The 26,359-nt window shown below is 36.6% G+C and overlaps 3 protein-coding genes across 5 annotated transcripts; 1 reads left to right on the top strand and 2 right to left on the bottom strand.

Moving 5' to 3' along the window:
- Nucleotides 1-128: 128 nt before the first annotated feature.
- On the bottom strand, nt 129-3,455 carry zgc:153441 (retinol-DH_like_SDR_c domain-containing protein). Its single transcript, XM_067411193.1, has 7 exons — nt 3,362-3,455; nt 2,065-2,199; nt 1,481-1,672; nt 1,216-1,377; nt 749-868; nt 429-633; nt 129-231 (listed from the first exon to the last, which is right to left on the bottom strand). The coding sequence occupies exons 1-7, from the start codon at nt 3,453-3,455 to the stop codon at nt 129-131; spliced, it is 1,011 nt and encodes a 336-aa protein (XP_067267294.1).
- A 2,615-nt stretch (nt 3,456-6,070) lies between these two features.
- Nucleotides 6,071-19,188, top strand: pogza (pogo transposable element derived with ZNF domain a). 3 transcript variants are annotated; one of them, XM_067411909.1, is made up of 19 exons: nt 6,071-6,280; nt 7,738-7,835; nt 8,634-8,747; nt 8,936-9,024; nt 9,127-9,220; nt 9,750-9,956; nt 10,052-10,255; nt 11,459-11,547; nt 11,681-12,030; nt 12,110-12,264; nt 13,025-13,125; nt 13,224-13,370; nt 13,554-13,688; nt 13,766-13,953; nt 14,022-14,162; nt 14,460-14,519; nt 14,607-14,719; nt 14,825-14,849; nt 17,131-19,188. In XM_067411909.1, exons 2-19 carry the CDS (start codon nt 7,742-7,744, stop codon nt 18,764-18,766), a joined length of 3,942 nt encoding a protein of 1,313 aa, XP_067268010.1. In that variant the 5' UTR covers nt 6,071-6,280; nt 7,738-7,741; the 3' UTR covers nt 18,767-19,188. The 3 variants fall into 3 exon arrangements, with proteins under 3 accessions (XP_067268010.1, XP_067268009.1, XP_067268008.1); XM_067411908.1 differs by lacking the exon at nt 6,071-6,280 and adding an exon at nt 6,594-6,710 and having other exon boundaries at nt 14,828-14,849; XM_067411907.1 differs by lacking the exon at nt 6,071-6,280 and adding an exon at nt 6,594-6,710.
- Nucleotides 19,189-20,282: 1,094 nt separating this feature from the next.
- On the bottom strand, nt 20,283-25,700 carry psmb4 (proteasome 20S subunit beta 4). The gene is made up of 7 exons (XM_067411891.1): nt 25,560-25,700; nt 23,479-23,685; nt 23,257-23,403; nt 21,374-21,455; nt 21,172-21,288; nt 20,970-21,058; nt 20,283-20,436 (listed from the first exon to the last, which is right to left on the bottom strand). Exons 1-7 carry the CDS (start codon nt 25,676-25,678, stop codon nt 20,424-20,426), a joined length of 774 nt encoding a protein of 257 aa, XP_067267992.1. The 5' UTR covers nt 25,679-25,700; the 3' UTR covers nt 20,283-20,423.
- Nucleotides 25,701-26,359: the final 659 nt, after the last annotated feature.

Below are 26,359 nucleotides of genomic sequence, written 5' to 3'. Positions count from 1 at the left end.
TAAATAAAGTTTCCATTAGAAAAAAAAAAAAAAACTTGATGGAAATGATGATCTGAATGTTGATAGCTGCATACACAGCATTCCTGTATATGCATGTGGTATTATGAACAGAGTTTGGTGGAGTGTTGTCAGTCCTCTTCATAGCCCACAAGCTTTGCACTTATTTTCCATAATCGCAGAGCAGCGAGATCATCTTTACCTTCAGGAGCTGGTTCCTTCAGCTTACAATCACTGCAAACAGATCTCAGAATCATCCAGTGTCAAACATAAAGGTTCAAGTTTTAGAAAAGAGAGGTGCCTCCACAATGTAAAATATGTGAAAAATAAGGTGTTTTTTGAACATTAAAGCATTAAAACCTATTCTAGTAGAGCCCAAAAACAAAATCAACACTGAAAATGTGCACAATAGGTCCTTGTTAACAGCTCACCTGAAATAGCAGCCACTGTGAGACTCCAACCCCTCAGCAACCGCACAGAAGATGGACGTCTGAGCACCTTGACTGGGGGTTTTCATCAGTAGGAGAGCAGGAAAAGACAACAGGGCACTGAGCAGAGGGTAGCGGGTCTGCACGTAACGTCCCAGTTCAGTGCGGATTACTCCAGGGTGAAGGGAGTACACTGTTACACCAGACCCTGATTTAAAACAGAGCAGGATTAATGTAGGGAAAATACAACATTCAGGTGTAAAACAGCTTTTGAAGCATTTTCTATGTTTGAACGTGACTGATGTACTGATGAGCGCACAAACCTTTAATCCTCCGTGCTAACTCGCGAGTAAACAGCAGGTTGGCAAGTTTGCTCTGCCTGTAGCTGACCAATGAATCATATGGTGCTTTATTGAAGTTAAGGTCATCAAAGTTGATCTTACCTATGAGAAAGGTCATCAGACTGAAATATGTTGTGATTGGATATTTAATTGTGAAAAAAGGGGGAAATGAACATGAGTATTTAAAACATTTGCTTTCATCTAACACTCACTTCATCCTTAAAAACATTAATAATTGAATAACATTCTTTCCATTGCACAAATGTTCTTGACACACACACACACACACACAAAAAAATGATCACTGACAGGTTCTTTAAGGAACCCAAAATGGTTCTTTTATGGCATCGCTGTGAAACGCATCTTCTTTAGAGTTTTATGGATAGTCTTTCAACTAAAAGGAGTGAAGCAGACAATCTAAAAGGAATGATGTTAATTGGTGGGTTTACCTCCTTTGTGAGCAATACTGGATACATTGATAACTCGACTAGGGCTAGACTTCTTCAGCATGTCCAGGAGCAGAACAGTCAGGAGGAAATGGCCTAAATGATTGACAGCAAACTGGGTTTCATAGCCATCCTCTGTAAGGCTTTTAGGGCACATCATCACTCCTAATAGGTTTATCCACAAAAAAAAAAAAAAAAAAGCAACAATTAATAATACAGCTAAAAGCACAGTGTGATTTGTTGATTAACTAGTAGTCAAATGTCTCACCAGCATTGTTAATAAGTATATCCAGTCGATTCTCAGTGGCAGTGTATTCATGTGCAAACTGCCGTACGGAGAACAGAGATGCCAGGTTTAAGTGCCGAACTACTATGTCGCCATTTCCTGTAGATCTGCGAATCTCTGCAGCAGCCTTTTCTGCTTTTGAAAGATCTCGACAAGCCATCACAACCCGGGCCCCTAAAAAAAGATTGTTTATCAATCTGGGCAGCGTTTCCCAAAAGCATCGTAAGCCTAAGTTGATCGTAGCTCCATTGGTTTCAATGGAGCTACGATCAACTTAAGCTTACAATGCTTTTGGGAAACGCTGCCCTGGTCCAGCTTAATGATTTGCCATGATGCAAAGTGGACCTAAAATATAGACTTTCTTCACTCATAAAAATAAAGTTCTTTCTTGGCATTGATGGTTCCATGAAGAACCTTTAACATCCATGGAAACATTCCATTGCTCAAAAGGTTCTTTAGATTATTAAAATGTTCTTAACATTAAGGGGTGACTGAAAGGTTCTTTGGGGAAACAAAGCATTGCTGTGAAAACCACTCTTTTATTTTTAAGAATGCAGCGTGTTTACCTCTCATGGCCATGTCATGTGCCGTCTCTTTTCCAATGCCAGTGTTGGCGCCAGTAATGATGACTGTCTTCCCATCCAGTCGCACCCGACAGCGACACACTCCACCTGCAATCCATTTTCTCAGCAGAACCAAACCTGTTTTTGAAGAAAATCCATTATAGAGCACTTTCTTCAATTCAAAAACAAGGAAATTCTAAATACAGGTTTTTAAAGATCTAAACAAAATGCTTTTAGGTCAGATCTGGCTTGGAAGCACTGTTGGAGAGCTGACTTGTTTCCCTCAGCAGATTTGATATCAAATCAATGAGATCCATGATAAAAAATGTATTGGAAAGTATTACTGTAAATACAATCGCTGTTTAAACAAATGTCCAACTAAATCCAATTCGAAATAGCATCAGTGTTATTTTAGTATAGTATTTATAAACTTTTTTATTTAGTTTTTATTTTGATATTTTCAGTTTTGGTAATGTGCTTTTTATTCTATTTAGCCTTAATTAGTTTTTATTTCAATTTTAGTACTTCAACTTCAACTTATTTCCAATTTTTGCCAAATGTGTTTATACACTCTAAAAAATGCTGGGTTAAAAACAACCCAAGTTGGGTTGAAAATGGACAAACCCAGTGGTTGGGTTAAACTATTATATGGCTGGCTTAAAATAAACCCAAAATATGTTGGAAATTAAAAATCAGACACATAATTACTAGAGGCAACAATAATAATCAAAAGGTGAACATTTATTAATAAGCAATTTAATATATTTAGTTTAGTGTGGAATAATTATTCATTAAACTTATCAATAAACATTCATATATTAGACATATGAATAAATGTTAATTTACAACATATTTTGGGCTCATTTTATGCAAGCAGTAGTCATTTTCAAACAATAGATGAGTTAAATAAAACTACCGAGCAAGTTGGGCAAACATTTAACCCAACTCCTGTATATATATATATATATATATATATATATATATATATATATATATATATATATATATATATATATATATATATATATATGTATAAAATGGATTTCATATTACAATCATGAATTTGTTGTAAAAACACATGATTACAGACAGCCTCTGAACTCTGTTAATCTGTAATTCTGTTATCCTTTAAGCTACATCAAATACCTCTTGAGCCACAACATTGTACCGCACTGAAACTGTGCTGTTTATTATATTCTACAATACATATGAAAGAAATTGTATTAGTTCATAACTGACTGAAACATTGTTTCAGCCCAGCAAAAGTTAGAATGAGAGGAAATGACATTATGTAACTTACTAATAGCTGTGACCGCAGTTACTGCACCGTATTTGGCGAGGCAATTTTCCTTCAGTTCCTCCCACAGTTTTGTGGCTGGGATAGAGAGATACATGTCATCCACTGTGATGCGCTGTCAGCTCTGCTTTCATTTTATTTTCTGTCGTACAGTACTAAACTCTTTTCTTTGTTTTAAAAAATCTGCACAGCCACCATCAAGCTCAGTGCCGGCTATCAAGTCTAATCACCCTGTGTTCAAGCCAGGGTTAAGGTTTTATAAGAAGATTAAGTCAAGATCATGTTAGATTCCATGGCTTGCGGTCAGACGGAAATGTGAATAACAAAAACAACGATCAAAACTATTTCCACTTCTATAGCAGATAACAGTAAAGCAAAGATTTTCATTAGGAGAAAAGTATAGTCTACTTTTAAGATGTGACTTAATTTGTGCAGTCTGAGGCATTTGAAAACAGCTCTCTGATCTTTTAAGCTACAAAAAGCTTTTGGGGGTATGTTGTATGGACCATGTGGCCCTCCCTCCCTCCCTCCCTCCCTCCCTCCCTCTTAAGGGCTTTATTCAGTTGTTTAGCACTTATTTTTATATATTAGCCAAGACCAGAAGTGTAGGCTTACGATGCTTTAGGAAACATTGCCCTGGAATCTTGAAGTTGTCAGGGACAGTGTTGATCAAATGAGATTAAATGTCATGTGTTTTAAATTGTGCTTTCTTATTACATATCAACCTGTTGTTATAGCCATGTAAACAAGACACACTGCACTTGCACATGACCTACTTTTTATTTAATAAAGTCCCAGGCTAAAAAGGTTGCAGTTTATCCACTTAACTAGTGCAAAAGAGCTGTGTGTGCAGCCTCACTATTTTTTATTCAGTGTTTTCAGATTCTTTTTAACCGTAAAAATACATTAAAATAAATATATATTTATCAAATAAAGATGTCCTGTAAGCACTCAGTAGAAACACTGGACAGACTGTCGGCTTACTATGGTACATTGTTAGCTGGGTTACTATCTTACTGCAAAGGCCATAGTTACACCATGGTTTCTGTAGTAATACGATAGTTAACCATGGTTCATTATGTAATTACTATGGTTTTACTACAAAAACCATAGTTTAACTTTGGTTACTTTAGTAAAACCATGTTTCATTTTGTAGTTACTATGGTTTTACTATAAAAAAAACATGGTTAAACCATGGTTACTACAAAAAACAAAACAAAAAAAAAACATGGTTAATTTTCGTAAGGGATCAACTTAACTCAAAAGTTTAATTTTTTTCTATAGGCTTTTAGAATGGTTATAAATAGTCTGTGTTAAAATTAGCCTACGTGAAGAGACGTTTTGTTAATTCTACAGCTAAATTAAACGGTAAATGTGCATTTTGAAGCTGCTTTGTGCTAACAAAGTGCTAACAAATTGTGATAGCTAGGCTACATTTAAAAAACAACTAAAGATTCAAATTTCACTTCTAAAAGGTATGACTGTGTAATTTATGTTATTAAATCTTATTTAGAATGTTTTTAAATCAAAACTGCCATTCTTCTTATTAAAATCCCCAAAAGAAATGTCGAAGGGAAGCCATTTTGCTCAAAAATGCTAATTCTGTTCTTTGTTGTGGGATAATAAACTGAGCAGCTCTATAAAAACATGAGGGATTTCTTTGTTCACTGCAAGTAACGTTATAACAACAAAACACAAACTATTGTTATATATATATATATATATATATATATATATATATATATATATATATATATATATATATATATATATATATATATATATATATATATAAGAAAAAGACGTGATCGTTTTAATATTAAAAAGTTGATGTTTCATTCAAGGAACATTTGAATAGAAACACTCAATATGTTACATCAATAATGCATTCCTGCCTTCTAAACATCAGCTGCCATCTTGGAATTAATGAAAGCAGCTGGCTAAGTTAGTGCATGTTAATTGTTTTACTACAAAAAACATAGTTTAACTATGGTTACTACGTAAAACCATGGTTAATTTTGTAATTACTATGGTTTTACTATAAAAACCATGGTTAAACCATGGTTACTACAAAACAACCATGGTTAATTTTCGTAAGGGATGATGTCAACTTATAAGGTACATTTTTTCTATAGGCTTTTAGAATATTATATGTTTATTTTATGTTGTGTGTTCAAATTAGCCTACTTGAAGAGACGTTTTGTTAATTTTACAGCATAATACATTTAAATGGTAAATGTGAATTTTGAAGCTGCTTTGTTTTAAAACAAAGTGCAAACAAATTGCTATAGCTAGGATATGTTTAAAAAACAACAAAAAGATTCAAATTTCACTTCTAAAAGGTATGACTGTGGGTCATTTATGTTATTAAATCTTATTTAGAATGTTAACTGCCATTCCTCTTATTAAAAACCTCAAAAGAAATGTCGAGGGGAAGCCTAAATGCTAATTCTGTTCTTGGTTGTGGGATAATAAATTGAGCAGCATGAAAACATGAGGGATTTCTTTGTTCGCACGTTTATAACAACAAAACACGAACTCTTGTTTATATATATATATATATATATATATATATATATATATATATATATATATATATATATATATATATATATATATCACAGAAATGTGTTGTTGCTTGGGAAACATGATTGTATGTTACGTCAATAATGCATTCCTGCCTTCTAAACATCAGCCGCCATCTTGGAATTAATAAAAGCAGGCAGAAAGAAAACGAATACGCGGGAAACTATTAGTTATAGCGCGAAACTAACATGCATTGACTAAAAGCCAATGTTTTTCTCTCAGTGATCGAGTCAAGTTTGCGGCGGTTTTGGATCACTGCACTAATTTATCCGGCTAAGTTAGTGCATGTTTAGCGTAGATAAATATTGCCGTTATAAAAGCAAATCTGTGCAGCAGGTAGGACGATAATGGTCTCAAAATGTGCATATATGCTTAATATTTCACTGTAGATGGTAATAATATGCTTTAAAACGCATTTACGTTATTGTTTATTATTGGAAATGATACTCCTTCCATATCATAATATGCATGTAACATGACCCTGCACTGACATTAAGTGTTTTATTTGCCTTTTTTTATTAAATATTGGATAATAACGATCATCCCGCGTTTCTCACAAAAGATCGCAACCAATCAGAGCGCAGGGAAACACGCGTGGAAGTGACGTTTTTAAATGTTTCGCCTACCACCGCGAGCAAAGAGGGAAAAACGTCTGCAGAACAGGGATCATTGTTTTTCCATCATGGCAAACCCCGCGAAGAATTAAAGGAAATAACGCGTTATAAATCAGTGTCCTATCTTGCGCATATGCAAAACTGTGCATGAGGTAAGACTTCCCTTTCTTCTCCCTAGAAACAACGCGTCGGTGTTTGTAAAGTAGTTGTTAAAAGTTGTGCAGTCAGGTAAAGGCTAGCCCCTCTAGCTTTGCATACACAGCTGCACGGGGTCGCGCATTGGCAGGACACATGCATGCAGTTAGCAGGGCGGGCTAATGTTAGCCTCGCGCGCGCTCTAGGGGAGGATCGCGAGCGCGCGTCTGTTACAGCTCACGTTTATTATTATGACAGTTTGTAGATACTGAGGGAAAAAATCGGTTTATGTCATACATATCACTTTTTTTTGCCAACGTATGACAGGAAATTAAACAATATGAACAGTGTTGGGTGGGTTACTCTAAAAAGTAATTATTACTAGCTACTAATTACATCTTAGTTGGCTTACTGTACTAAATAGTCTCTCTAAAAAATGACTTTCTAAATACCATATCAACCTCAAGTTACGAGGATAGACGTGAAACTGCTCTTTTAATTCTTTCAAATAAAATAATATAAAATTAAATTTGATGTTAAATCCACTGTTTTATGTAGAATTGTTCTATATAGTATTTAATGCAATTACATCTGAAATAACTGTAATCAGATTACAGAAAAAAATAAGCGTAATCCCTTACTTTACTTTTTTCATGTGAAAAGTAATTAAATTAGTCATTAATTACTTAGTAATGCATCACACCAACACTGTTTATGAATTTTTTTAACTTTATGTTTGAAAGTATCAGTTGAGAGCCTCAGAACAACCACTGACAACTAAAATGTATAATATATATATATAAACTTTTAGGAAAAATAAGGTCTTGTTACACATTGTCCAGACTTTAAATGTTATTGTTGATTAAAAGCTGTATTGCATATAACAAAATGATCACTTGTCCTGTTAGCTTTTCGATTTATTAATAATAATAGTAATATTTTAATGTCAAATAGATAGTATATGTTTAGCTACCCACTGGCCATAGCCAACATAGTCTTGCTGACGGGAGTGATGACTGTATAAGCGACTATTTTTGTTTACAGAAACATGGCAGATTCGGACCTTTACATGCAATGTGATGAAGATGATCTAGAGCCATGCCAGAGTATTACAGAAAACAGGAACCAGCGATATAACAAAGGTGAATGTTTTTTGCCCTGTCCAAATACCCACACTTGCGGTCTTTGCACTTGACCACTTGTCTACTTGCATGAAGTTTCCTGTATTTGGCCCAAGTGTTCAAGTAGACGTGAAGACCGCAAGTATGTAGAATTTTTTTATTACCCAATGGGACACCCTTATAGTATTGCAAAAATTCTAAATTGTGTTAATTTTGATTTTCAATACTATGCATTTTAAAATGTAATAAACTTAAAATGAAAATTTTAAAATTAAATTTAAAAACTTCTAAGTAGATGGTAGACCCCAATGTAACAGAAGACCCCATTTAAAATTGTGGTGCTTCTAATTGATTAAAGGCAGTTGCAAATGTTGTACAAAATACACATAGCCTACTCATCAATGCACCAATAAATAGTGCAACACTTGTTTTACTTCCAAATTCTATGTAATATCTAATTAAATTACCTTACAGTGGAATGTTTTCCTCAACATTTCACGATTTCTCGATTTAGAGGAACATCCTGAACATGATGCATGATGGGAAAGTGTGGGTTTAGTGCAGGTTTAGCACTGCACTTTGGCATTTTTAAGACATGGGACAGTCTTGCGCACTTACTTCCTGCCGCGTGCACGCGCTCTCAGGTGGCCAAGACCATAAGTGTGGGTATTTGGACAGGGCATTTGTTTAGTTTTCACTATATGTAAAAACACTCATTATCATTTCTTGATCATTTAATCGAGCATTTAACCATATATTAGGAAAACAAGTGTAAATAAAAATAGAAATTTAATGCCTTTTGTTTATTTTTTAATTTAGTTACTGTAGTCCCAAGTGGCAATAGTGCACAGATACCAGCACAATCTGTTTGCACCGCTGAACCGACATCAGCTACAACTGACCTTGTAAATCAAGCTGTGCCTTTGGCTTCTGGTAAGAAGAAAACAAACATGCAATAAAGATCTAAACAGTATTCCAGTGCTATGCAGAATTGACTTTCCAGTTAGAGGCTTTCTTTCCATGTACCTATTGGTCATTAGTGATCGCAGACATGACGCCACACTGAAAAAATACTGTTAAAAGAATAACTGTGGGACTTGTTGATTTGTTTTTACCTCTAGCTCCTGCTGTTACGTTACTGCCTAATGCTGTCCAGCCGGGTGGAGCTGCAGGTGGCACACTTGGCCAGACTATCTACATCAGTGCACAGGTTTCACTTTGCTCTTTTACTATCAATAAGGCATTTAACCTTCTGTTTACATACATAGACATACCAAAGATGTTGTATTTAAGTGATGATCATCTGTTTTAGCCTAATCCAGGTCAGCCTTTGGCAGGGCCAATGAGTTTGGGAACATCACTTGGTTACATCTTGAATGGACAGCCTATTAGTTTTCTTACTGCTGGTAAGTCATAATTTGATTTAATTACATGGTTACTCCCTCCCAGACATATTTTGCAGGATGCATTGCTGAATTTTAAGTCAGCATGAAAGAAAATTCCCTGTGTATTTTCTAAATGCATGTTAAATACTGTATCTTGCTGTGAGCAATTCATCTATGCATTTATGTTTCATTTTCAAAAATGTTTGACCATGAAATGTTTAATCATTACTCAGTTTTCCTGTGTAAACAACAGACTTGTCTCTGGTTCACTCTGCCTCTTTTTTTATAGTCTATTGCAAGCACTCATTAATTTTTGAGTGCAATGCCAACATCTTAAAATCCAATCTGCAACCAATGGATAGAAACAAGTCGCCGCCTTACATTTTTGCTTGTTTTACACGTCACAGTGCAAAAGAAAAGATCTGTCGCGGCATTCATTTCATCACGATTTTAAAGGCACAATACTAGAGGTCGCATATTCAAACAGATGTTTTGTATTTTTATTGGGGCATTACTCATTTTGCTGAAATACTTTCTCTGACCTCTTCAGCTCAGACACCCCAGTTAATTGCTCCGCGGATGGTCACCCCAGGGAGTGCAGTACAGCAAACGACGCCTGGAAAACTATCAGCATTGCAGATCCCAGTCACCTTGACCATCAATAGCCCCTCAAACGTACAAAGCATCACCTCATCGGCCCCAGGAGTGACCACTCTCAATGTGACACCCTCCAACGTCCTACCAGCCGCAGCTCCAGGTGACAATTCATGCAGTTTATCACACAATTTTTACATTGTGCATCGATTCTTGGGTCATTGACCTGTCTGTTTTATTTTTTGTTTACTTTGATAGGTGCAACAATTAAAGTTATAAAGTTTACGAAGCTTGCTGGAGCAGCTGCTGGTCAAGTAGTGAGTTCACTAGTGCAGCCCACCTCAACCGTCACCATCCAGAACAACATAAACAGAGCTCCAGCCCCGTTCCTGTCTGGTGGGCTGTCTCAGACTGTGAGACCTCAAGCGCAGATCTTTGCCCCTCCTGCCTCAACAACTAACGGTCAGGACCTTTTTCTGATGAATCACTGATTCGGTTTTACCCTCCTATTTTTCAGATCTAGTTTTTAATTACTGCTGATGCTTTATATTTTGACATCAGCTTATTGAGTAAACATATTGATTGACATTGTTTGTGTTTTAGAGCTGCACGAATAATCGTTAAAAGATTGCAATCTCGATTCAAACACTCATTCCACTTATTCCTTAATAACAATGATTCACTATGTCTATTAAACCTTCATGTATACAGTAGGTATGAAATAGCTTCTCAAACAGTCTCTTCAACCATACAGTATCATTATTTCTGTCTTGCATCAATAAAAATTATTAGAGAGTACTGGGATAAAAGTTTATAGCTTGATGTCTACAGAAGCGATCAAAATAGACTAAATCACCTTTTCAACTAGTAACTTGATGCTTCAAATAAAGATTGTATCATTACATTGTTACACCAGTAGATGGCGACAAGTGACTGTTAAAAATGTATTTGTCATTGATTGATTCATTCAAGAAATTTGTTCAAAAATGCTGATTCATCCAGTAGTGAGTGAAGTTTGTATGAGTGAGTCATTGAATCATTCATTCAAACCAATAAAAAAAATTAATTCAAGTTAATTAAATATTTATTATATAGACTGCAGCAATTAACATTTTGTCACAAGCTCTAGTAAATTGTTATTTTGTTTAGCTGTCTATTCAGAATTGAGGAAAAATTGTGATCCCCATTTTAAACAGAAAAATGCTGTGATTCTCAGTGTATTCAGAATCATGCAGCTCTTGTGTGTTTAAAGTACTAGTTTACCCAAAAATTTAATTTGTCTTCATTTAGGCAACGTTCATACTTTGTCCAAATCCGATTTTAGTGCATATCTGATTGAAATCTGAGCAGATTTAGTAAGTGTGAATGGCAAAAAATCAAATGAAATGCTACACATGTGGTTTGATATCCTATTCAAATCCATTTCAGTTTGACTGCTCTGATCAGATTTCGCATGGTTTGTACATTTCTCACGCCATGACATAAAACGTAGACATCAGATATTGTTAAAGGAAACATGCTGAAAGTCGCTGCAAAAACAAGGTGTTGTTTGGATTTGGAGCGACATGAAGGTGATTAATTGATGACAGAATTTTCATTTTTGGGTGATCTATCCCTTTAAGAGGTCTTTGAGAAGGGATTGAGTGGCATATCTTTGTTCTACAGCATTAAAAAGAGGAGCCAGTTCTTCGAATTTCTGTGTCTGCTGTAAAGCCGTTTACCAAAAGAGTCAGTCCCTCCGTGGATACTTCTGTGTAAGTTTTTACTCATGCACTTTTTAGATTAAATATCTACAAACAATGCTGTAGGAAACCTCCTCTATGGTGGTCTTTAAACCTTTTGCCTAGGTCTTACTCATGTCCATTCATCTTGTTCCCCATTTTCCAGCAATGCAATCAAGAACTTATCAAGAGTGTCCGGGACCTGAAGGCCCAATCTAGAAAAAGGATCAAGCGCACGAGTGACACAACCCACTCAAAACCCTCCACATCAGAGAATCCCGTTTCCTTCTCCACGTCCTCAGAAACATCTCTCAAACACGTCACCACATCTGAGATACCTGAGGGAGTGCCTAATCCTCGCTCTGGAGATTTTGACGACCAAGGCAGAATGATCATGTTAGTTGAAGACTTCTTCTATGGGCAACATCCTGGCCAACCTGCATCATTAAGAACCAATGCAGATCCTGTTGCAATGAAATGTCAATTCTGTGACAAGAAGGTGAAGGGCAACATCAAGTAAGTTGGTTTTCAGATTTGTTTTTGAGGGGTGTTGTTGTTATAGATAGATATTCAACACTCAATCCTCATTTTAAAGGATGATGAACCACATGAAACACCACATGGAGTTGGAGCGCCAAACAGGGGAAGTGGACTATCATTCTATGTGCCAGCATTGCTACAGAAACTTCTCAACACCCTTCCGTCTGCAGTGCCATGTTGAGACAGTTCATAACCATGCAGAGTCCTCAAGTGAGTCTATACACCAAAAACCCTTTCATATGTATGTCAAAAACTAGGTTTTAAACCATTGTTGATGCATGAGTTGTTAATATTTGACTGCCGGTATTTTAGTTCCAACTTAGAGGCCATATTATGCCCTTTTACAAAGTCTTGATTTTGTTTTTGGGCTTGAATTTTCAAAAAAAAAAAAAAAAAAACTTATTTTTCCCATATTTGACATTGTTGCAGCACCTCTTTTCCCAGTCTGTCAGTAACGATCTGGGGTGCGTTTCCCAAAGCCAACCATCATCGCAAGTTCCGTCATTACCAATAGAATTCAATGGAAATTGCGATGATAGTTGGCTAACAATGCTTTTGGGAAATGCACCCCTGTTTAGTTCCTGTCTCTATGAAGCCCCTCCTTCTGAAAAGCACAATGTGCTCTGATTGGTCGGCTGGACCAGTGTGTTGTGATTGGTCAACTACTTTGAGCGTGTTTGGGAAATGTCCCGCCCCTTACCATAACCATGAGTTTCAACACACTACTAACTAACTCAACCAGGCCCCACCCCTTTATTTTGCATACACCTTGGGTGGTAATTATTTTAATGAGGAATATTATGACATGTAAACTACAATGAAGTCATTTCCAGGAGTTCAGAAACAGTGCACACTGATATAGAGAATAACTCCCTTGGACAAGACTTTGCAGACCTTTTTCATACTCGAACAGCAACATTACAATGTAAAAAAGCAGGTCCCCTTTAAAACATTTCATTCTGCTTTACAGAAGTGTGCAAGATCTGTGAGTGGTCCTTTGAGAGCGAACCGCTCTTTCTGAACCACATGAAACACGCGCACAAGCCTGGTGAGATGCCCTACATGTGTCAGGTAACTTTGTGTACACGTGCTTCATGTCATTCCTCTCAGCAGCAACTGTTTTGTCTTGAAAATATTTGTGTAAATCACTTACTCTTTTTGCTCCTCAGGTGTGCGAGTACCGATCTTCTTTCTACCAAGATGTTATAAGCCACTTCACAGAGCAGCACAAGGACACCTGCATCTTAATGTGTCCCTACTGCTTAAAAGTGTTTAGGTCATGTGGTGGCTTCCAGTTGCACTACATTAGACATCAGGTAAAGAATGTGCTTAGCACTGAAGTGTCTGTGCTCAGAGGGTTTTTAATGATAGATAATAACAATTAATAACCTTCATCTAATGAACACATCATTTAATATCACAATGTCATAATGAAATACCATTTTGCATACTGCACATAATGTTGTGATGTCTACATTCATTAAAGTTTATTCATCCAGAAAAAAAAAGCGCATCATTGTGGCAGATGCCGACTTCAGTTCACTTGTGAGAAGGACGAGTTGCACCACAGACAAAGGTTTCACAGGACCTGTGTCAAACCCAAGCAATTAGAGGGCCTCACACCTGGAACTAGGGTAAGAGACTCCCAGTCATAGATATTGCTGGTTTATTGCTTGTTTGATGGCCTCACATTTACTCCTCTCTGCTTCAGGTTATCATCCGAGCCTACGCTGACAGTACTGACAACAGAGATCAGTTAGGAGCACCTCCATTGAACACTTCCTCAAATGCTACATCAACACCTGTAGCATCTCACAGTGTCACCAATAAAGTCATTCCTCTCAAGAAAAAGCCAGTGGAAAGCATGATGGAGCTAATGGTCAAGTTTGAGAGTCAATGGTGAGTGTATATAGATATAATATTTTCTCTATATATAAAATCTTCTGACCATCATATTGTTCTTCCAGCAAGCCAACAGAAAAACACTTCTGCATGGAATGCAACTTTGACATTCCGTATTTTTCCAACCATTTCCCCACCTATGTGAGCTGTTCCCTCTGCCGATACTGTACTTGCTGTTCCAGAGCTTATGCAAATCACATGATCAGGTGAAAATCTTTTGATTTTTACAGTTTTTGAGGTAGTAGTATTATTTGAAAAAACCAAGTGTTTTACCTTAGGAATGGACAATATATCATGTATTGATTATTTGCTAATGGATTGATATTGTTTGGTATTATTTAATATTTAATTGTGCATGGTTATTTCCCTTATATTTACATTTAGATTACCTTTACCTATCTGTAAAAAAACAATTAATATAACATGATCTGGTGAAAAACTTATAATTTAATTTTTGTGAGGTGTTGAGTGTTTTCTCATTTCTCCCTCATGTTTATTTGCAGTGTACATGTTCCTCGGAGAAGCACCAAAAAATATATCACCCTATACAAACCCTGCCCAAAGTAAGACCTGAGGTTTTTTTTTTTTTTTGTTTGCTCTGAATGTAATATTACTTTTATTGTCAATCATGATAATGAAAATGTTTGCAGGAAGGGGAGGTTGAACTGTACCACATGTAAATACAAAACTCGGGTTGGAGATTCGATGGCTAAACATCTTGCTGATTATCCTAAACATCAAGCAAGCCGGTGCACCTTGCGGGGTAAGTTATTTATTTATGTCTAAAAATATTTTTTAATTGAAAAGTCAAGCACTTAATAATGATGCTATCACAATCACATTATTAATATTATTCCTCATGTTTCAGAAGGATTTTCACGTGGCTACAAAAGGTATGTTGATTTCTGCTTCTTTTTCAATTTAAAGGGTTAGTTTCTATCATTTACTCCCTCATGTTGTTCCAAACCTGTATGTCTGTCTGTCTACTGTGAATCTGTGAAACATAAAAGATATTTTAAAATGTCTTCAGGTTTTTTTTTTCGTTTTGTTTCCATATAATGGATGTCAATGGGGTCTGATGTTGTTTCGGACCCCACTAACTTTTATTGTATGGACAAAAACATTCTTCAGAATAACTTTTACAGTGATACAGGTTTGGAACAACATGAGGGTGAGCAAATGATGACAGAAAAGGAATGCTTATTGGGATAGTTTGCCCAAAATAGAAAACTCTTAGGAAAAGTCTGTAGAAGCTTGAAAATCATCAAATGATTTACTCAACCTCAAGCCATCCTAGGTGTATATGACACTCTTCTTTCAATCAGAGATTGTTTTTGTATTTAAAAAAATATCCTGCCTCTTCCAAGCTTTATAATAATAGTGAAAGGGGGTTGGGATTTTGAAGGCCAAAAAAAATGCATCCATCCATCATAAAAATAATCCATACAGCTCCAGGGGGGCTATCCATATTATCCATAAAATATCCATATTTAAAATTTAATTAACTATAATAACTAGCTTCCGGCAGACAGCTGTACTCATTGATTTATGGCATGACGCAATGATGAACACGGAAGTGCAGAGGATCGAGCAAAACAAAACACTGGTCATGAATCAGAAGTCTAAAATGAGAAATTTTAAAGAGAAATGTCAGAGGATTTTGATATAAGAGAAGAGGAGCTTGAGTTTGTGGCACAGCCATATTTGTTTAAACCGCGAGAGGCGTCTTAGTTTACGATATTCCTATATCCTATGTCAGTGGTTCCCAAACTTTTTAGCTTGGAGTACCCCCTGAAGGTATGACTATCCTTCTGCGTACCCCCTCTCTTCCACTTCGACTGCAGTCACACCTTTACCATTAAGGGACAATATTTGCCCCTTAAATTGATTTTCCAGTGCTTTTTTTACCTTTATCTATAAATATATAAAATAAATAATGTTTTTAAATAAAAAATGTTCTATAGAGAAATATGCAATGATGGCAAAACTAAGTAAAACTTTTAAATATTAAACTAAAACCGCCAGTAGGTGGCAGTGAGTCATTGTTTTTATGAGTGAGTCATCGAGTCATTCATTCAGTAAGCTAGTGGCTGTGAATGAATCATTGAATCATTGACTCTCATGATTCGTTCAAAGCCGCAGAATTGTTCGCGAAACACAGACATGTCGTGTGTTGTAGTTCTGCTGTGGTTTTCGTTAGAACTATTATTTCATAGCAAAATAGAGTAAATACTGACAGTACTATATGTTTTATTTTTTGATCTGTTGTATTATAATGTCACGTTTGCAGTCGTGGATATTTGGGAACAATTGTTCATTATCATCATTAAATACAAGAACTCACACAAGGTATGTTTTTGTATCGGAGAAAGTTTGAGTCTTAAATCGAAATTAATTCATTATCTGTGTCTATATTTGTTCTTCATGCGAGTAAGTGCTAAATCCCCACTTTTACAAAAGTGCATTGTCGAGAACGGCAGTAATTTAGCGCGATTTAAGGCAGCAGACTGCACGCAATCTATCATTCATATGCATGCTGCTTGTGTGGATACAGTCATTTTTGACTGCAAATGATGAGGTAATTTGATTAAATGTACTGGATTTACGACATTTTGGCAATTAAAATCAAGCATGTATTTTTAATATAATTTTAAGGTAGAATTGAATGAACTAGACTACTCAGCATTTTGTTCGCGCGTACCCCCGTTTGAGAACCACTGTCCTACGTCATACATCGCTTAAGGGGTTACTCATTTGGCGCAAGTCGACTTGAGCAGTATGCGTACGGTCATCTGCCAGAAGCTAGTTATTTTAGTTTTAAATACGGATATTTTTCTTACAAAAACCCATCGCTTCACTTCAGAAGGCCTTTATTTAACCCCCTGGAACCATATGAATTTTTTTATGATGGATGGACGCACTTTTTTGGAGCTTCAAAATCTCAACCCCCATTTACTACCATTATAAAGCTTGGAAGAGCCAGGATATTTTTAAAAATATCTTTGATTGTGAAAGAAGATAGTCATATACACTTAGGATGGCTTGAGGATGAGTAAATCATGGGATAATTATCATTTTTGGGTGAACTATCCCTTTAATTCATGTAGAGCTCATAAAAGCGATTGAAAATCCTGTTTAGCAGAAGAGATAACTTATAAATTACTTTCATTGTAGATTCGTCTTCATCCCAACGGACCTACTCCGAGGAGGTCAGATACTCAACAACGCATTCTTTTTGCCTTTGCAAGTGAAGCAAGTGAACAGGAGTTCACTTCCTCTGTCCTCTACACCCCTTCCTCGACCCAGCTACACAATAACGCTGCCTGCTAGTCCCGCTCACACAGCGTCCTTTCCCATTCAGGTTCAACCTATTGAACAAACTCCCATTCCAGACAAAAACTGTGGCGTCAAACCAGATGCTCCGAAGCAAACTTTGAACGGAGGGCTTTCTGAAGTCGATACAGGATGTACAGTGGAGAACTCGCTCACCGTAGCTCAGCTGAAAGTTGTACTGTACGCCCTCTGCTGTGGGGTCCCACAGGCCGCCAATCACTTCGACACTCCTCCGGAAGAAGTCCAGTCGTTGCTTTTGAAACGGAAGCTTCAGCTTGAGCCCTTGAGAAGCAGAGAAAGCTTGACGCCACCGGCGGCCGATAGGTTAGTCGAATGGGTGCTGTGCCAACGTGAGCAACAGCTACCTATCGATGAAGCTAACCTTTTCGACTTCATGAGCAGTCATGGTGCGCAAGATATCTCTTACGACTCGGCGGTTGATTTCTTGCTACGCCATGATCTGGGCTTGCAGGCGTTTGCCACCTCCAGCAAGTTGCTACCGGGTAAATCCCAGGAGCTGGAGCGCTCCTTCAGCAGCTTCCTGAAAAAGCAAGTTAATTCACAAGCCTTTAGACTATCTTCTATGGGCGCCATGGATGAGCTTTCCATATTTTTAGATATGCAGCAGCTGGATGAAGCTTCTGCAGATTCATCGTCCATGTTGTCTGCTTTTAAGTTGATGGGCACCACACATCCACTCATAGAGGTTGTGTTCACAGCCCTGGCTGATGGGACCACATTGTCCACCATGCTTTTCCTCAGAGGCGAACCTTTCAAACCAGATGCACATTCCTTGCCAGATCTCATCATCCTGGAGGCTAGACCAGAAGGGTTCACGGAGGAAGAAAAACTACAGCTTTGGTTGGACAAGGTGTGGTGTCGGCATGTCAACCCTAGTTCTGGAGGCAAAGGATTGCTGATAATGGACACATACAGAGGCCACACGTCTAATGAATTCTTGGCAGCGCTCAACAGTGCCAACACTCTTCCAGGTCTGATCCCTCGCAGTTGCTCTCGCCGTCTGCAGCCCCTCGAAGCCTGCCTGGGGCCTGTGTTACGCGAGTTCCTGCAGGCTCGATGGAGCGAGCATGTGACGACGGTGCCACAGGAACTGGTTGGAGCCAAACCGGCTGACCTTGCTCTTCTTCTTGCTCGCTGGCTTGTGGAGGTACTGGATGTCCTTAAAGCAGAGCCTAAGCTACTCTTCCGCTCTTTCGATCGGGTTTTGAGCTCAAACCCAGAGGTGACGTCTGAGGAACCTTCAGAGCTCGTGCGGAGTCTCACTGAAGCTCTCCTTGTCAGTAAATTGCAAGGAGATAAAGTTGAGGAGCAGAAAGCGGAGACCTCGAGTATTGTTTCTGCAGAATCGTTGTCCTCTCCGCAGTCCAGCATGCTTTCGTTGAAAAAGATCTTTGAGAAAGACAGCGATTTGGAGTCTTTCCATGGTTTTGAGGAATCAGAAATCATAGATCATTAAGTCAGATCATCGAAACTTGCAGCCGTTTTACGTGCCTTCTGCCAACAATAACTGATGATTTTAATTTTGGAGAATAAAATGAACTTCTCATTGAAGTGTCTTTGAAAATGAGTCATGCAAATGTAGGTTATTGCTTGCATATGTCTGTATGGTTGCATTTGTAAATATTTTTTTGCATTAATGGGTGCTAAAGATCCCTAGTTTGAAGTCCTCTGTAGTCGAGGCTTCTACTATTCTTTGAACTACTAATGTGCAACCTGTTACACCATGTGGTTTAGTTTATCACTGTTTTCCTTTTCATCAGGTTTGATCTCTATCATAATGTGCATAAATGTAAATAGAAATGATTTGAAATCATTACCTACTGTATTTAGGGTTATACTGTAACATAATTGATTCATGTCAAAGAATAAACACTTTTATAGGTAATTTAAGCAGTGTTTTTTTTCCCTTTAAGAAGCATGGGGTGTTGTCTTTTAAGAAGGTATTTAAGTTAAAAGTGTGGTTGATTATGATTTTACTTTAACTTTAGTGTATAATGTTGCTGTTTGAACATAAACAACAAATGCAAAGTTATGATGCTCAATTGTGAACAATGTAAGGCTGAACACCATTACTGACAATCCTCATTTTGGCTGCATGAGATTCTCCAGCTTTGTTGTCGAGCAACCAAAGCTCCGCCCTCTTCTGGAAAGGGAGCAGCAGCTCATTTGCATTTAAAGGGACACACACAAAAATGGTGTGTTTTTGCTCATACCCAAATAGGGGCAAATTTGACAAGCTATAATAAATGATCTGTGGGGGATTTTGAGCTGAAACTTCAGACACATTCTGGAGACACCAGAGACTTATATTACATCTTGTGAAAAGGGGCATAATGGGTCCCTTTTAAGGAAATCTGACCAATGGCCTCTAAAATAACAGTTTATACACACATTGTATGCTATACAGATATACATTTTTAGACAAATTTGCTTTGACAGTGATTTTAATTGGCATGTCGAAAACAGAAGTTTTAGTATAAACTTAATTTTGTATGTGCTCCCCTTAATCACAGGTATCTGCTGTATATGATCCTTTTCTGTGTATATAGTCACATGATAAAAATTACGTACAGTCACATGGGAAATTGTGACTAGTATTACTTGTTCTGACCACAAAGTATTTGCAAGAAGTATTTATAATTTTTCATTAAATTATAGGTTTCCTTTACATATGTTTTCGGGAAAAAAAGATGACTAATGTAACAAATTCATGTAACATATTCAAATACTTTTGGTGGAAAACTATGGCATAGAATGCAAAACATTTGAAAAATCTGTAAAAAAAAATATATATATATATATATGTATGTTGGTGACTAATCAGCAGAATTTGAAAATGTAAAATACATGACAAATGTTTAGATTTGCAATTCATAAATTAATTTGCATTCTTGAACATCTATATAAAAACTTGATTTGATCTACCAACTATTTAATTATACATGAAAAAGGACAAATGAGGACACAGTAGACAACTTTATTAAGTTTATTTATGAATAACAAAAGAGCGAGAAACAAGTCTAACAGTAATCTTGGCAATATAATAGTGATCTGGTGGTACTAAGAGCATATCCAAAGATGATGTGACGAAAACAGGCTCAGCAGAACAGGATTCATTCAAAACCACTGCGATAAAACAAAACAGCAGTTAGTGGGGCAATAAAATGAATCAGCAATCATGATTTAACTGTGATGTTAAATATGTACATTGAGATATACATCATGCATATCCAACAAAATACACTACCATTTAAAGTTGAGGTCGGTAAGATTTTGTTTTGCTTTCATTCAATACATCACGATTTTCACAAAAATATAAAGCCGCACAACTGTTTTCAACATTGATAATAAGAAATGTATTTTGAGCAGCAGATCAGTATATTATGATTTCTGAAGGATCATGTTAGACTGAAGTAATGATGAAAATTCACAATATTACTGTATTTTAATCAAAATTGGTGAGAATTAATGACTTCTTTAAATAACTTTTTTTTTTTAATCTTACTGACCCCAAACAAAAGTGTATATTATACTAATTCAAACATTTGTAGAAACCTATACAGTTAAGATACTTCATATCAGTTTATTGATTATCATAAATATCCATAAATGTCTATTAAACCATAAATTGTAAGCAAACATCAATAATTTCAGCCTACCTGACCAGATGAGCAATGTCCCAGTTTGTTTCAGAAGACAGTGGTCCAATAATCTCCACACCATCAGCTGTTACAATGGCGATTTCATGCTAGAACAAGAAGAACATTATTTTCTGTTTCTTGAAACGCATACAATGAAATGTTGCACCCGAGATATTTTCATGAAGGACAATCAGCTGAAAGAATAAAGAGCGTGTCTTACCCTGTTGTATGAGCGGGCGTCACGGTAGTACAGCACTTTAAGGCATCGCTCTATCAGTGCTCGTGCCTCATCCTTTGTGATTTCTACCTTGTTGTCTAGCACCTCCCTCATCAAGGGCTGCAAAAACACAAGCACATACGATAAGTTCACAGGATAAGGGTTTTAGCATCTGATGGGGGGAAAAAAGAAGAAGAAAACCTACCTGAGCCAAATAAGCACCAAATCCTGTTGCTACTGTTGGGGCTTCATATGCAACTCCTAACTTGTCCACATAACCGAGAAAGCTTAAGAGAGAAACAAGAAAAAAAAATTGTGTTCAGTAAAACTTTAATAACAGACACTCAATTAATGCCATCATGAAATCAAATTTGTCTCTCTTTACTCTATAACTGTATATGACAAGCCTAATTATTTTTAGTATCATACTTGTCACTACACCAAATTGTTATAAATTGAAAAAGGTTTCATAATTCTCAATATCACCAGATACTGAAATAATAACAAAATACACAACTATTATAGGTATATCCAACCTTAACCAGATACATACAGTACACTCACATTATTTGGTATGTATTATTGTGTTATTGAGCGACATATTAAAAGTTTGATATGGTTCATCGTACTTTACCTGCATACATACAAAATAGTCATGTAAAACAATATAAACTATAGAGCAAAAAATCGGCTGCATAACTGAATATAGCATAACAAAAGTGTAATTGTATTACCGCACAGCTCTTATATATAACTTTATCTGCATAAGAACCGCACACTCATGCAAAGCTATGTATGTATGTTTGTATCTCGTCGCTTCATAAAATTAAGGTTGAACCACTGCAGTCACATGAACTATTTTAACGATGACTTTAGTACCTTTCTGGGCCTTGAAAGTGGTGGTTAAATTGCTGTCTATGTCAGAAAGCTCTTGGATTTCATCAAAAATATCTTAATATGTGTTCTGAAGATGAATGAAGGTCTTGCGGGTGTGGAACGACATGAGGGTGAGTAATGCAATTAATGACAGAAATTTATTTTTTGGGTGAACTAACCCTTTAAAGGAACACTCCACTTTTTTTGAAAATAGGCTCATTTTCCAACTCCCCTAGAGTTAAACAGTTGAGTTTTACCGTTTTCGAATCCATTCAGCCGATTTCCGGTTCTGGCGGTACCACTTTTAGCATAGCTTAGCATAGTTCATTGAATATGATTAGACCGTTAGCATCGCGCTTAAAAATGACCAAAGAGTTTTGATATTTTTCCTATTTAAAACTTGACTCTTCTTTAGTTAAATCGTGTACTAAGACCGACGGAAAATAAAAAGTTGTGATTTTCTAGGCTGATATGGCTAGGAACTATACTCTCATTCAGGCGTAATAATCAAGGAACTTTGCTGCCGTATCATGGCTGCAGCAGGCGCAATGATATTACGGAGCGCCTGTGAGCCCCTGCTTGCACAGGGAACGTGCCTTGCAACCATGGAGACGTATGTGAGAGACGCTGCGTAATATCATTGCACTGCTGCAGCCATGATACGGCAGCAAAGTTCCTTGATTATTACGCCTGAATGAGAGTATAGTTCCTAATAGTTCCTAATTTTTAAACGCGATGCTAACGGTCTAATCAGATTCAATGAACTATGCTAAGCTATGCTAAAAGTGGTACCGCCAGAACCGGAGATCGGCTGAATGGATTCGAAAACGGTAAAACTCAACTGTTTAACTCTAGGGGAGTTGGAAAATGACCCTTTTTTCAAAAAAAGTGGAGTGTTCCTTTAAGATTGTATTATTAACATCATAATTTTCTGTAAAGCTGCTTTGAAACTATGTGTATTGTGAAAAACGCTATACAAATAAAATTGACCTGACTATGACATATTAAATTTATTGTGCATGTTATTCATCGTTTCAACAAAATGTAATCATTTATAATAATGTAAACTTCACGTCACCAATTTTTATTTTTTTTAATCAATTAGAGACCAATTCACAAAAGATAAAATCAAAGTCCCTCCCTATTTTTTTATGTTTCACTTTTAAATAAGTCTGACGGGTCGTGAATGTTGTTTAATGCTTTCAGTCCCACCTCTCTCCATTGTAAAATCCACCAATGACCACTGTGTTCCACAAGGGGTTCATCTTGCTGCGGCGGTTGTACATGACCCGTGTGAGCCAGGAGTGGATGGCTTTAGGTGTGTAGCTGTGTCCATCTCCAAGAAGCTCCTCATCGATCCTAAAACAAACACAGAGTTTTCAACCTATTCGCGTACCAATGACAAAGTATTCAACCAAACGTGTGTGTACTTACACCATCTGCTCAATGATCTGTTTAAGGTACTGGTAGTCAGCATAGTCTCCTGAGGCTCCGAGGATGGTGGTGTTGTTGACTTTCATGAGTCTGGAGATGTTGCGGAAACGCGCCAGGGACCCGTAGGAGCCGAGCATGTCGGCAGCAATGATCACACCACCGGTGAACTTCACACCCAGCACTGACGTGCCCGTTACCATGGGGTTGCTGGAAATGAATCAAATTGAGCGTAAATGTACATAAATCACCATTCAAAAGTTTGGGGTTTGAAAGATTTTTAATGTTTTAGAAAGTCTTGCTCACCGAGACTGCATTTATTTGATCAAAAAAAACAATAAAAATGTAATATTGTGAAATATTACAGTCATCATTGTCACATGATACTTCAGAAATTATTCTAATATGTTGATTTTCTGCTCAAGAAACATTTCTGATTATTATTAATGTTGAAAACAGTTGTGCTACTTCATATTTTGGGGGAAACAGATATATATATATATATATTGCATTCTTTGATGAAAATCAAACAGCATTTATTTGAAATATAATGAAATTAAAACATTATAAATGTCTTTACTGTACTTTTGATTCATTTAATGTGCCGTTGCTGAATAAAATGATACATTTCTTTAAAAAAAAAAAAAACGTACCGACTCCAAGCTCTTAAACGATGGTGTATATGTATGAACATCATTATGAATATTTTAACTAAAATGTACCATTGTATTAGTACTTAAAGGGTTAGTTCACCCAAAAATGAAAATAATGTCATTAATTACTCACCCTCATGCCATTCCACACCCATAAGACCTTCATTAATCTTCATAACGCAAATTAAGATATTTTTGATGAAATCCGATGGCTCAGTAAGGCCTGCATAGGGAGCAATGACATTTCCTCTCTCAAGATCCATAAAGGTACTAAAAACATATTTAAATCAGTTCATGTGAGTACAGTGGTTCAATATTAATATTATAAAGCCACGAGAATATTTTTGGTGCACAAAAAAAACTAAATAACGACTTCCGATTTCAAAACACTGCTTCATGAAGCTTCGGAGCATAATGAATCATTGTCGAATCAGCGATTCGGCGCGCCAAAGTCACGTGATTTCAGCAGTTTGGTGGTTTGACACGCAATCCGAATCATGATTCAACACAAAAGATTCATAACACTCCGAAGCTTCATGAAGCAGTGTTTTAAAAATGGCCAACACTATATAAGTCGTTATTTTTTTTTTTTTGGCGCGCCAAAAATATTCCGGTCGCTTTATAATATTAATATTGAACCACTGTACTCACATGACCTGATTTAAATATGTTTTTAGTACATTAATAAATCTTGAGAGAGGAAATGTCATTGCTCCCTATGAAGGCCTCATGGAGACATCGGATTTCAACAAAAGATTTCTTAATTTGTGTTCTGAAGATTAATGAAGGTCTTACGGGTGTGGAACGACATGAGGGTGAGTAATTAATGACAGAATTTAAATTTTTGGGTGAACTAACCCTTTAAGTTCACCACTTTCACATTTGCATATTGTAACATCTGATGTGTTTTTGCATATATGGTGAATATGGTGAATTCAGATTGATTGGGACACTTTTTCCAATTCATCTCAACGGCAAAAACACCCTGAATTCACCCTATAGATTTATAAATTGTGTATTTTAGTTCAATTATTGTTTTTATTATGAGGGTTTTTTTATTACTTGTCTCATTTATGTCCACAATTACGTTCATTATGTACTATTGTACTATACTTTATAAGTCTGTTAATTAAAAAGACACCGGTTTTGATATTTGCCTAATCATTAGCATTATTGCTAACAGGCTAACAGATCACTGGACCATTCAACTCTTACTTTCTGACTTTATCAAGTGTGAGTAAAAACAGATATAAATTATATTCAAAGTATATTTAAATGATCAAATAGAGGTAGAATGTGTATATTAGACAACATTCCGGCCGGGATAAGCAGCAACTTTCCTCCATGATGATGCAGCAGAGAAAAAGGCAAATCGAAAGCACAACTTTACCGGCTGATAAACACAGAACCGAGCGGTCGTGCTGAACTTACAGTGTGTGTTTGATGGGTCCACATGATGGAGCCGCGCTGCTGCTACCCGGGAATGAATAAAACTGACCGGGTTTCGGTCCGTTCTCCCAGAAATTCAGCTTCAGTCCATTCGACTCCATGTTCAAGATTGACGGAAATGACGCAACGCGCGCTATGCATGATGGGATGCTGGGTTGTGTTCATTTCTATGGTTTATTGTCATTTCTAAAGGGTTGTACTTGTGCTGAGAAATAGGGGGAAAATGTAGTTCATATTTAAAGCTAAATAGTAATAAATATGTAACAAATAAAAAAAGATCAAATTCATATTGATTAGCTGAGCAAAAATAAGCAGAGCATTAAAATTATTTTAAAATATATAAAACCCGGAAGAGTTTTTTAAGCTATAGGGTCCTTCTGGAACTTCCTCTGTGTTTTTGAAATAGTGCTATTTATATATACGTTTTAAAAATCTGTACAGTCACCATGAAATCAAAATGGACAATTCTTATTTTTATGGAATATTGCAGCATTTATTATAATTTTGTTATCTGTGCAAAATTAATTAATGTGCATGAGATCGACCAATAGCAAAACACAACCATCCAATAAAATCCCTGTAGACAAAATGAAGCCCCGCCCTACATTTTCTCTTGCTCGAGAAGCCGTTTTACTCGGGTATACGTCACAAATAGGGAAGAAAAGACTATTGCAGCTTCTGTTATGACGACTTTAAGCTTTAGTTCATTGGTCAGGCCTTATAAAATGCATTTATAGTGCTGCAGGCCTGGTTAAGACTGAGAATATTCAAAGGAAAAAGTG

This window comes from Chanodichthys erythropterus, chromosome 15, assembly GCF_024489055.1.
Source record: "Chanodichthys erythropterus isolate Z2021 chromosome 15, ASM2448905v1, whole genome shotgun sequence".
Lineage (NCBI taxonomy): Eukaryota > Metazoa > Chordata > Actinopteri > Cypriniformes > Xenocyprididae > Chanodichthys > Chanodichthys erythropterus.
The sequence above is the reverse complement of the archived record's forward strand: the minus strand, read 5'-3'. Positions and strand labels throughout refer to the sequence as shown.

Excerpts from the sequence above, each read along its gene's own strand:
- zgc:153441 (XM_067411193.1), bottom strand. The coding sequence starts at position 3,455 with ATGTATCTCTCTATCCCAGCCACAAAACTGTGGGAGGAACTGAAGGAA. Across the intron at positions 1,673-2,064 it reads ACATGACATGGCCATGAGAG|GGGCCCGGGTTGTGATGGCT; the intron begins GTAAACACGCTG and ends ATCTTTTTTTAG. Across the intron at positions 1,378-1,480 it reads TATACTTATTAACAATGCTG|GAGTGATGATGTGCCCTAAA; the intron begins GTGAGACATTTG and ends TAAACCTATTAG.
- pogza (XM_067411907.1), top strand. Across the intron at positions 14,163-14,459 it reads TATGCAAATCACATGATCAG|TGTACATGTTCCTCGGAGAA; the intron begins GTGAAAATCTTT and ends GTTTATTTGCAG. Across the intron at positions 14,720-14,824 it reads AAGCCGGTGCACCTTGCGGG|AAGGATTTTCACGTGGCTAC; the intron begins GTAAGTTATTTA and ends CTCATGTTTCAG.
- psmb4 (XM_067411891.1), bottom strand. The coding sequence starts at position 25,678 with ATGGAGTCGAATGGACTGAAGCTGAATTTCTGGGAGAACGGACCGAAA. Across the intron at positions 21,456-23,256 it reads GGATTTTACAATGGAGAGAG|CTTTCTCGGTTATGTGGACA; the intron begins GTGGGACTGAAA and ends TTCTCTCTTAAG. Across the intron at positions 21,059-21,171 it reads ACGCCCGCTCATACAACAGG|CATGAAATCGCCATTGTAAC; the intron begins GTAAGACACGCT and ends TTCTTGTTCTAG.